General features: G+C 40.3%; 1 protein-coding gene across 2 annotated transcripts in view; it reads left to right on the top strand.

Annotated features, from left to right (window-relative positions):
* Positions 1 to 10,892, top strand: part of LOC124622180 (BTB/POZ domain-containing protein 2-like) — an 87,133-nt gene extending 76,241 nt beyond the window's left edge. For both annotated transcript variants that reach the window (XM_047147826.1, XM_047147825.1), the window contains exon 7: positions 8,824 to 10,892. In XM_047147826.1, coding sequence (XP_047003782.1) covers positions 8,824 to 8,982 — 159 coding nt within the window. In that variant the 3' untranslated portion in view covers positions 8,983 to 10,892. The remainder of the gene's footprint in view (positions 1 to 8,823) is intronic.
* Positions 10,893 to 12,167: the final 1,275 nt, after the last annotated feature.

Raw genomic sequence — 12,167 nt, 5'->3', positions numbered from 1 at the left:
GGAAAAATAGAAACTTAAACTGAATTCTGCTGCTCCGGTCAATCCGGCCTCCATCCCCCTAAGGTTGAACATAGGAATACCATTGAGTGGAGCATGAGTCATCGGCACATTGTCATTCCTGTTTACCCTTTACTGCTTTCTCAGATCCCAATCTGATGTTCCTTCAGTGGAATTGTGACAGTTACCATTGCCACCTGGCTGAACTTGGGCAGCTGTAGCCACTTACTCTAAGGTTGGTGTGTCACCAGCAGACACAGTTCACAGAAACCCAACACCCAACTTAAAAAATTACAAATCCTACAGGAAAAATTGCATTAGCATCAGGAGGGCATATGGAGGAGTCTGCACACTCATAACGCTGTCGTTTTCAGTGAACAGGTGCCACTGAACACTGCATTAGAAGTTGTAAACACTGTGTTAGAAGTTGTGGCTATTCATGTCCTCAAGTCACTTAGGGTAACTGTATGTAATATTCATCTACAACCAGATAGGTCTGTCCATGTCAGGAGCTAGTAGAGCAGATGCCTCCACCCTTCCTTCTACTGGCTACTGGTACTAGTGGACTTCAGTGTCCACAATCCTGTGTGTGGCAGCAAAAATGCATGTAGTAGGTGCAATATAATAGAGCTATTAATTTCAGAAGTGGATGTCTGCCTACATAACACTAGAGCTGCAACACATTGCAGTACAGCATGGAACATATTCAGCCATAGAAATCACAGTCTGCAGCTGAGCATCTTCCCCTTAATCCAGTGGGATGTCCATTATGACCTCTGTGATGGGGAGCAGTTTCCTATCACTTTTTTTTTTTCTCAAATAACTTATCAATGGAATATGCATGATGTTAGTCACTTCAGAAAGCCAACTGGTTAGCTTTCACCTCCAAAGCAACTTTTGAAGCCAGTCAAGAGAATGATATGGAAAGGGTGGTTCTAGATAGCATTGACAAATTATTTATGCTGCAGAGGCAAAAATACCCTATACTTCGGGCCCTCCCTGCCAGAAACCCATGCCACGGTGGTCTGAAGAAATGGCTCCAGCTATCCAGAGTGTCAAAAGTGATATCCTTAACACGAATGCCAGCTGTCTACTGAACATTTAATAGCATTCAAGAGACTTCAGCCTCAGGCAGGGATTTAATTTTAAAAAAGAGAGAGAGAGAGAGAGAGAGAGAGAGAGAGAGAGAGAGAGAGAGAGAGAGAGAGAGAGAGTGAGTGTTGGGAACATTATGTATCTTCTGTAAGAGGCTTCAACCCTTCATCTCATGTATGGACCAAACTCTGCAACATTTGCAGCCACCAACCATTCACAATAGATGCAGACATCTCCCTCAGTGGTGGTATCTGTACTGATCCCGCAGGCACTCATGAATGTTTTGTGGTGCACTTTGCCAAGTTTTCCACATGCGGTAACTACCTCCTTATTTCCTGACCTGAAAATGCCTGGTGGGTTGAAACTACTTATCCTCATCCAAGGCTTTGAATCATAGAATGTTCCATTTAGTGAATGGGAATTCACAGTGTTTCACCAGTGTGTTGAGACACAGCTCTTGAACCCGATACAATCCACAACTAAATGCTTAAACATCTTGGCAATGGCAGCATAAAACACATAGATCACATTTGGCAGGAAGGGAATTTCCATCCAGATGATGGGAGGATATTAGTATTTCTATTCTGAAACTGGGAAGACACACTCAAAATTTTACTAATTATCAACCAAGCTCTCTAATGGATAGCCTGTGTAAATTATTTGAAAGAATAATCACTCAGCAATTGTTTGTGCCGGGAGGCTGGAGTGCGTTTGCACAACGTCGAAATGGGTTTTGGGCACACAGGTCCATCACAGACCAAATGATATGACTGGAATCAGCAGTGCGCATTGCTTCCATACATCACCAATGCCTGATCACAGTGTTTGTATCTGGTGAGTGCTTAACCATTTCCTATTCCTCCAAATGTTAAGAGTCAGGATAGGTTCAACCCTCAGAACCCAATATGTCATGTCGGTATTCTGTAAAATGAACTCACTGACACATTAGCTAAAGAACAAACACAGGAGACAAACTTGACTTTGGAGTACAGAACACAGACCTAATATTGCAACTGTGACATCAGACTTTGGAAACCTGAGATATGGGTCAGTAGGCTACCTTAACCCTCAACAAGCTGAGAGTTATCAAGGGGACCTCCAAAGCATGGCAAACTTTACTCCAAGCTTCTCAGCCAATGTACTGTACCGACTACTTATCGATCCACATGTTCCTTTAATGCCGAGTGAGTCACCTCATTGGGAACTGACATTCATTCACTTTCCCATCTGGATCCACTTTCCAGAGTGAGCTGGGCACTAAATAGTTAACTGGTTATTTCTCAACAGATCATACAGAGTTGGGCGATAGTAAGACCTGAAGTGCAACTGGTGCATCTATACCAGAGTCCTACAGCCAGCTTTAGAAGCAGTGCAGCTGTTGATGGAAAAAGTCATCCCACAATCAGAGCCAGGGAACCAGCTTTGGAATGAGTCGAACATCACCAGTGTTCCAACTTAACAGACTATTAACACTTTGGAGACCAAGCCTGATCACACCTCTATCCACAATTTTGTGTTAAAAAGACCACACCTGAGTATAGGTCAAGCCATGACTTTCTCAATGTGCAAGCCATCTGTTACTCGAAAACTGGACTCATTTTGTATGAGAACAATGTATCGTATCGCGCTCTTTGACTGGTGCTGCCTTCTGTCGTCAGTTGCTAAAATTATTTTGAAAGAAACATTAGTCAATATTACAGCTGCTATTGTGAATTACAAAGCCAGCACAATCACATTGACATAATTTCATGCAAGTACTCATTAGGTTTCCCAGTTTGCTGTAATTCTGCTACACATATGTCGCTTAGTTGAGTGAGTGTGAAATTTTGGAAGCTCGAGAGGAAGAAATTGCTCAATAACTCGTACTTCTTTCTTGGGTGGATAATTATACTTTCTGTAGTCATTATTTTAAAATTTGTGGTCTCTCAAAGAACTGAAATGAATATGAACAATAAAATTTGGAGCTTGGACATTTTTTAGTATTATTGCTCTTGAAAGTACATCAATTACTTATGTGCCAGTAACACTTTACATAATGTAAAGTGAAAGAGATGGGTTTTGCAATGGCATACATCACCTGTTGTCTGTGCTTCATATATTTTCATGGTGTAAGATCTGTCAGTTATCTGTTATAAAGGTTGCTGATGAAGGTCATCTTTAGAAATTGTTCTGGCTGTCCAGCTACTCCGTCCCCCCACTGTGTACGAACTTCCTTTTCTTCTGTAGTTGGGGGGTGGTGATGAAATGTTAGATAATGACTACTACTAAATAAACTCTGAACCTTCATTTGCACTTCTATGTATTTAAAGTCCTCAAATCTCACAATGACGGAGTCCAGTGATTGACACGCAGAATAGCACATTCTGACATACAGCATCTGACACTTAGGCTGAATATCAAAGTTCCTTATAACATAAAAGTGGTTCATTTGTTTTGGGTCCCCATTGACAGTGTCAATGGCCCTCTTACTCTGAGCCATTGACGACACTGACAAATTGAAGTGCCAAAGCACATGTATAGAACTGTGCAATAAGTGAATGCCATGCGTCGCACAACTGCTTGCTGCTGCCCTTGTTGTTACAGTGCACCTAGACGAGGGTGCATAGTATCTGCTTTTTTCTTGTACATCGTTTATCAAATATCCACGCTCATGATCGTCTTTATCTGGTACAAATACCCATAGCGAACCAGGATATTTGATGAAACACCCTCTTACAAATGGCATAAATGGCCAATTTCATAGGCCCAATATTCCTCTAAGTGGCTGACCTCCAAAGTGTTAAGCATTAAGAGCAGTGTTATGAATAACAATTGGAGAAAGAAATAAAGTCATGGCAAGTGTTTTTAGATACTCTGAATTGTGCCATTGGCACTATAAATGTGTGGGAAGTAAGTAGGTGGGGTTCTGGCAAATATGGGTCATCAATAACTGCTGTCTCCACACACCACCAGGAATTGGCTGCAGGAGTGTGCAAACTGCTGATGTGTGGGCAGACTTGCAGCCGGGCCATAGCATTCGAGGCCATACAACACTGGTTGTGCAATTTTGGTAGGGGTGACCAAACAAATTGCACATGTATAGAACACATGTAATTGGGCCATCTAGCAGTTAGCCTGCATTATCTGCTGCTGCCTGCAGGTGTGTTGAGGGGCAGGCATGGGTGTTGGAACAGCCTGTCCTAGAGACATTGTCTAACAATGACAAAATACTTCACTTTGGTCATCCTGACTGAAAACCAAGAGCCAGCATTACACTGTAGTCAGGAGTCAGGCATAAATGAAGAGGAAATGCTGGAACTTGAGTTCCATCATCACCTAAGAACAAAATGCCTGTTCGCCGTATGGAAATCTTTGCAGGACAACAAATGAATGAAATTTCAATCACCAATTTTCTCCTCCAATTGCGAAAACATTCTGTTGGCACCCACCTACATAGGGAGAAATGATCATCACGATAAAATAAGAGAAATCAGGGCTCGCACAGAGAAATTGAAGTGCTCATTTTTCCTGGCACTTTATTGTGAATACCAGAGTAATCACATAGATGTAGATGTGAGACTGGTTGATAAGTTCTCTATTTAGGTGCAGGGTTTATGATCCGGATGATCATCATACAGAAATGTAGAAACAGTGAGGTACCAAGTCACATTTCTGGCGTGCCACGAATTTCTTTTATGTGCTAACCTCTTCACCTCCAAGTAGCAGTTTCACCCTACCTCCTCAATTATTTGCTGGATTTATCTCCCCCCCCCCCCCCCCTCTCTCTCTCTCTCTCTCTCTCTCTCTCTCTCTCTCTCTCTCTCTCTCTCCTCCAGTTTTTAACCTCCTCCAGCTCCCTCTAGTATCACGGAGGCTTTTCTCTAATGTCTTTAACACATGTTGTATCATCCTGTCCCTTCTTGTCAGCATTTTCCATATGGTTCTTTCTTCCCTGAGTCTGCAAGGACCTCCTCAGTCCTTATCTTATCAGTCCACCTAATTTTCAGTGTTCTTTTGTAGCACCATATCTCAAATGCTGTACCAGTGTCCTCACTGTCCATGATTTATTACCCATACAATTCTATGCTGCAAATGTATGTTCTCAGAAATTTCTCCATAAAATTAAGTGTTGTGTGTACCAGTAAACATTTCTTTGCTAGGAATGCCATTGTAGTCCATCTTTTGTCATCCTTGCTTCATCCGTCATGTGTTATTTTAATTCCAGTTTAGCAGAGTTCCTTCACAACTTCTTCTTCGTGATCACCAATTTTGATGTTCAGTTTCTCGCTATTCTTGTTTCTTCTATTTCTCATTACTTTTATCTTTTCCTTGTTTACACTCAATCCATATTCTGCACTAATTAAACTTTTCATTTCATTCAACAGATTCTGTACTTCTTGTCCCCTGTCACTGAGGATAGCAATGTTGTTAGTGAATTATATTATTATAGCCTTTAACCATGGACTTTAATCCCACTGTTGAATCTTTCTTGTATTTCCAACTTAACTTCTTCAGCGTAGAGACTGATCAGTAGGAAAGAAAGACTGCATTTCTGTATCAGTCCCTTTTTAATCTGAACACTTCGTTCTTCCAGTCTTACTGTTCCCTCTTGCCTCTAGTACACACTGTATCTTATCTGTCTTTCCCTATAGCTTACTCTCATATGTCTCAGAATTTGAACATCTTGCATCATTTCACACTGTCAAAAGTTTTTTGTAGCTCAATGAAGCCAATGATTGTGTGTTAGTTTTCCTTCGATCTTGCTTTAACAAGCACAGTGTCAGAACTGCTCGTCTGGTGCCTTTTCTTTGTCTAAAGCTAGACTTATTGTTGTGTAACAGATCCTCAGTTATCTTTCCATTCTTGTGTATATTATTCTTGTCAGCAGCTTGGATGAATTAGCTGTTATGCTGATTGTGTGATAGTGTCTCTGAATAGTATTAAAAACATTCTGGTTCCCACCTTTGAACTCGGCCATTGCTTAGACTTATGGTATAAGGAGTCACTCTGGTTCTGCCTACAGCCCTGTTCAAGAGTATTGAGGGGGAGATGGAATTTCAGAGCAATCTCATGCCCTAGGGGTGAGGAACTGCCCCTAAAAGGTTGAAGAATCAGCAATGATCAGTGAGGATACAGAAGATGGTGGAAACCATGGCATTAAAAGGAAAACATGTCTATCACAAGACTTGTCGCATGTAGTTCAAAAGTGCCATGAAGATTAGGGATAAGCCCCCATTTATATCTCCATAGTGGACTACCAAGGAGGAGGAAATCATGAGAAAAAGATTGAATAAGTAACAAAAGGGTATTATAATGTGAGTTGGAGTGGGGAATGTCAGAAGTTTGAACATCATAAAGAAACTAGAAAATATGAGAAGGGAAATTCCAGGTCTCAGAGTAGATATAGTATGGGACAGTGTTGCGAAATGGAAAGAAGATAAATCTATCTGGCTGTAGGAATATGTGGTAATAACAGCAGTGGAAATTGGTATGCCAGCAGTAGGATTCACTATGAGTGGGAAGGTGGGGCAGATACTGAGTTACTGTGAACAGGTTAATAACAGGATTGTTCCCATCAGAAATAACTGCAAACCAGGTAAACATAACAAGCTCTACCGGTAGAGCACTAGCCTGTGAAAGGCAAAGTGTAGAGTTTGTGCCTTGGTCCAGCACACAGTTGTAATCCGCCAGAAAGTTTCATATCAGAGGCACTCTGTTGCAAAGTGAAAATTTCATTGTAGAAAGGAAAACACACACACACACACACACACACACACACACACACACACACACACACACACACACACACACACACACACACACACACAAACAAACAAACAAGCACATCTCATGCACTCAGGACCCTACCTGTGGCTGCTCTGGCCAGAATACAACTGTGTTGTGTCAAACGGAAGCAGCAGTCATAAATAGGGCAGAGAAAGTGGAGGGATAGTGGGGTACAGGAAGGGGGGGGGGGGGGGGGGGGGGAAGAGGAGTCGGCATTGCCTGTCAGAGTGTGCAGGAAGTAGATGGTGGCAGAACAAGGCTGCCAGGCAAAGAGTCGGGAGGCTGCGAGTGAGGTTCTTGGGTTGGAGGGGCAAGAGGGCACCATATCATGCTTGATTTGAGTGGCTGCTCCACAACCTGAGCCATCTGGATCCTCCCCTCAACCACCAGCATTCCTGAACTGCGCAGATAGGAGTTACCTTTACAGTACATTCTCCACTCTCAAAATTATCCTGACCTCAACCTATGGTAACATATTGACACCACACCCTCCAACCCCCTTATCGCCTCCTCACGGTCTGTACCTGCCACCCTTGTTGTGCACCATTCTCTGCTATTTCTCCAACCGGTCTGTTTCACTATTCTGCTCCTCTCCTTTTCTGCTCCCTTCTCTCCTCATTTTATGTTCCCTTCTCTCCTCCCCCCCCCCCCCCCTCTCCCCCCAATACCCAGCTATCTCTGCCCCTTCTTCACCCCACTTCATATTGCTGCTTCTATTCAACAAGATGCAGTTGCATTCTGGTTGGAGTAGCGGAGATAGTGGTCATGTATGCGTGAGGTGTGCTTAGTTGTGTGTGTGTGTGTGTGTGTGTGTGTGTGTGTGTGTGTGTGTGTTGCTTTCCAAAGAAGGCTTTGGCCGTAAGATCAGTGTGTAACAGTCTTCTTTATTGTGCCTGTCTCTGAAATGCAATGTGTTGTCTTTATGGTGTGTAACAGTCTATTCTTTTTACATTGTACAAATAGATACTGTTAACCAGATGTATTTGCTGATTAATTTCCTAAACAGTTTTGCTGTGGTGGTGCATGGACAAGGGCCGGCCACGGTGGCCGAGCGGTTCTAGGCGCTGCAGTCTGGAACTGCGAGACCATTACGGTTGCAGATTCGAATCCTGCCTCGGGCATGGATGTGTGTGATGTCCTTAGGTTAGTTAGGTTTAACTAGTTCTAAGTTCTAGGGGACTAATGACCTCAGCAATTGAGTCCCATAGTGCTCAGAGCCATTTTGCATGGACAAGGAAAAAAAAGTGGTAATTGAGGTAAATTCATGGCACAATATTGTAGAATTTTATTGTCAAGTGGATACACTTGCACTTTCTTCAAGTAGTTTCACAATGTTTCATTTTGTTATGGAGGAAGGTTAACAGATACTAGCTGATAACATTATGTCTGTGATTTATTTGTGTCTTCAGTGAGAAGAACCAAGTCAGTTGACAGATAATGAAGACAGCAACAGTGATCCAATTTTAGGCTAAGTCATATTGAAGCACCAGGGGAACAAGACATAAACACTCTGGAAAACCAGGCAGTGAAATTACACAGATGCGTGTGTGATACATTACATTTGCATCCTCTGATGCAAAACAGAAGTGCGACTGTGTAATATTGTTGATGGGTGTAAAAGCTACATTAATGGATGTAATAAATAACTTTGTGATTGACATCAGAGTGATAGAGGTGAGCCACCAGCAAACTGCCAGCCAAGTGCAATGTGTTCATCCGGTTGCCTGTTAGGTAGGTATCTTCAGAACCTTGCCAAGATGTAGCTGGCTGCACACCAGTAACACTGCCTCCGGCTACTGCAATCTGTCAATCACTCAGTTATTAATTTGAGCCATAGACAGTTCTGTGTAGTTGCCAGGAATTACCAAAGTATCGGAAAAACTCCACCTGCTGATATAGTTGTCATTTGAACTATTGCTTTGTATTTTCTCTATGTGTTTACCATAATTTCTTCAATCTTTCCAGGGTCCAGAATCTCACTACGGCACAAAAGGTTTGAGGAAGCTGGTGCTTGACTGTCCAAGTGGCGGCAAAGTTACATTTCAGTTTTCCTATGCTGCTGGGAACAATAATGGAACTTCAGTTGAAGACGGCCAGATTCCAGAAATAATATTTTATACATAAGATCACTTTTTAAATAGTTTTTGATGCTGTGACTGAAAGTGTGTGACTGTATTTTAAGTAGGAAGTTTCCTCTCTCACATTAAAGGGTAAATATCCTACTTCTTGTGATAAATATTAGTATTCTCTTTGTAAAATAATAGGAATGTTCATCATTATTATATAATTCTGTCCATTAAATGTGTTCTGATTTAATGGTGCATTGTGCTGGGCACACTGAAAGAAAAAACATCCGAGCAATAAACGGAAGAGAAATTAGTAGAGACGTAACTGTGATATGACATGTTAGTATACAATTTAAATTTTTCAAATTATGTCAAACTAAGATTTGATGTTGGCTGGTGCACACTTATTTGTTCAAACTTTGTCTGTTAAAGAAAAGGAACAAATCAGAGTAGATGACATGCAAGTTGAAAGAAGAAAATAATTATAAAAGAACTTAACAACCTAAATGTAAAGAAAGGTTGTAATTTGTGTATGGATGGGGGAATGTGTTTATGTGGTTGTTAGGAGATTGAATGTTGGAAAAACTACAAGCATGAGTCACACGATTTTGTCAAGAAGACATAAAGAGATCAAAGTGGTGAGACTTTTGTAAATGTGAAACGGTGTGGTTGCAGGTGCTTAGCCCATGTTAAATAAAAGTCCATTCGATCAGGATTCATGTATAAACAATCTAAGTGCATCTTACTAGAGTCAGTTGCTTCTGCATAACTCCTCTTTCTTGTAAAGCACTCTAAGAACAGACATTAGTCAGTATGTTTATCTGGATCTTGCTGTTCATTGAGCATAGTTTTGTCATCCAATTGTGTGATGTTCTTTTATTTACAGTTTGATTTTTTTAAACATGAATGGGCATTTTGTTTTAGTCTAATATATCATGTTTTGAAATCAAGGCATTGTGGAAAATGTTTGAGACATCAGTGTTCCAGTTTTTCCATTCAACTCTTAACAACACATTGTGAGCAAAGTGCCCAAATAGATCTGTGCTTTACAAGATAGTACTAGAATAAATCCACACAGACAACAAATTAAATCTGTCAGGTTTTTTCCACATTTAACCACCATCAAGTCTGCATCAAAAGCAGCACAGCCACTGTTTAAAGTTACTTTTGACTTCAACACCTCTGCAAATACCCTTTTCCTTCCTGTTTTTCATCTTTATTCAATGAAAGAATTTTAGAAACTTCCAATAGCTAGAAATTTAACATGTGCTGCTTTAGTTGTTCCTGATCCAATGAACTCTGCCCACTTTTAAGGAGCCAGTTTGGGTTAAATTCTTTTCTTAATTGCTATTTCTACTTGTACCAGTCATTCTCAATTTTGTCTACCTTTTAAAGCTTTCCCTGACAATTCAGCAGTAATGTGTAAAAAGAGATGTATATAAAATATATGTATTTGTAAATTACTTTCTTTAAAACATTTCACGCATGTGCATTTTAAGGCTGATCTTTTTACATTATTATCTGTTTTAATCATGATGGCTGTTAATTAGTTGTTTGAGGTATGAAGTATTATGTTACAGTAGTATCATAACTGTGGAAAGGAGAATTTAGTCATAACTCACTTGACAGTGAAAGTTTGTATATGGCTGGCAAACATGGCTCAGTATCTTGTAGTATTAGCTAGCCAATGAAGACTTACTCTGCTAGTGAGCTAAAATTGGTGTCTACTCTCCACATTTAATTTTTTGCCATTGAAATCTGCTTCGTTTGCTAGTATTATTACTTCAGTTATTCTTTAGTACAGAGGTGATTCACGCATATGATGTGTACAATTGTTCAGTATTTTTTGAGTGCAGTGTAGACTTAGGCAGAAATAATGTATTTAAAAAGATTTATCGAGGAAAGAGCACTTGCTTTCTGTAATCAGAGCTGTATTTACATTGCTCAATAAATAGTACAGAAAAAGAATTGTTGCTTGCTTTTCTTAGACACCAAATTTTGTAAATCTTGATTAACAAGCTTCATCAGTTGACTAACAAGCTTCATCAGTTGATTAAAAATAATTTTAGGTATGTGTTAAAGATAACATTATTTCATTGTTGTAAACAGTAGATGTGTAATGTCAGTGTCAAGTCCCATTAAACGTGTCACTAGTTTTGCATTAGGTCACTGTTAAAGACATGATCATGGTACAGTTCCTATCTTGTATTAATGTTTTAATCTTTGAACCAACTAGGCCCACTGCCGTAAGGAAATACTGTGACTGTTGTGTAATTAATAATATTAGTAATAATAATAATAATAAATGATTATTATTATAGCCTCAGGTCACATAAGTGGTATAATTACAGGTTTCACCTCATTAGCAAGTTGTCATCAGGTAATCTTTTAAAAAAGAAAGAAAAGGGACATAATTAAAAACTAGAAAACTGAATTACAAATAAAGTTAACTTATATGCACAATTACACATACTTGAATATGTTACATAGTAAATGGTCAACTGAAGAGGCCTTGAAAGGTATTCCCAGTGTAAAAACATAACTGTATTCTGTTTCTTGGAACTGAAGGCTAAAGTTGACAATGTACGAGGGTTATTCCAAAAGTAAGGTCCGGTTATAAAAAAAAATCAAAACTAAAATGTTTTTTCAAAACAATTGTTTTATTTACATTCCTTACATCTTTATCTATTTTTCTACATAACTTCCATACTTATTTAAACATTTGTCACATCGTTCAACAAGCTTTTGAATGCCCATGTTATAGAAATCGGCCGCCTGTGACGATAACCAGTCCTTAACTGCTTCTTTCACTTCATCATCTGTGTCGAAGCGCTTGCCGCCGAGAAACTCCTTTAAGTAACGGAACAGGTGGAAATCACTTGGCGCCAGGTCCGGACTGTAAGGAGGATGGTCCATCTGTTCCCATCCAAATTTCTTGATCAGAGCTTGCGTTTCATTTGCAGTGTGGGGTCTGGCATTGTCATGCAACAACAAGATTCCAGACGACAAAAGACCACGTCGCTTATTCTGGATTGCACGTCGAAGTTTAGTCAGGGTAGCGCAGTAGGCGGCTTTATTAATCGTTGTTCCTCTCTCCATAAAGTCGACTAACAATACTCCACGTCTATCCCAGAACACAGTCGCCATAACCTTACGTGTTGAGATTGTCTGCTTTGCCTTGACCTTGACTGGCGATGACGTGTGACGCCATTGCATTGACTGACGTTTAGACTCTGGAGTGAT

This window comes from Schistocerca americana, chromosome 7 (assembly GCF_021461395.2).
Source record: "Schistocerca americana isolate TAMUIC-IGC-003095 chromosome 7, iqSchAmer2.1, whole genome shotgun sequence".
Lineage (NCBI taxonomy): Eukaryota > Metazoa > Arthropoda > Insecta > Orthoptera > Acrididae > Schistocerca > Schistocerca americana.
Note: the sequence above shows the minus strand (reverse complement) of the source record. Positions and strands in the feature narration are given on the sequence as shown.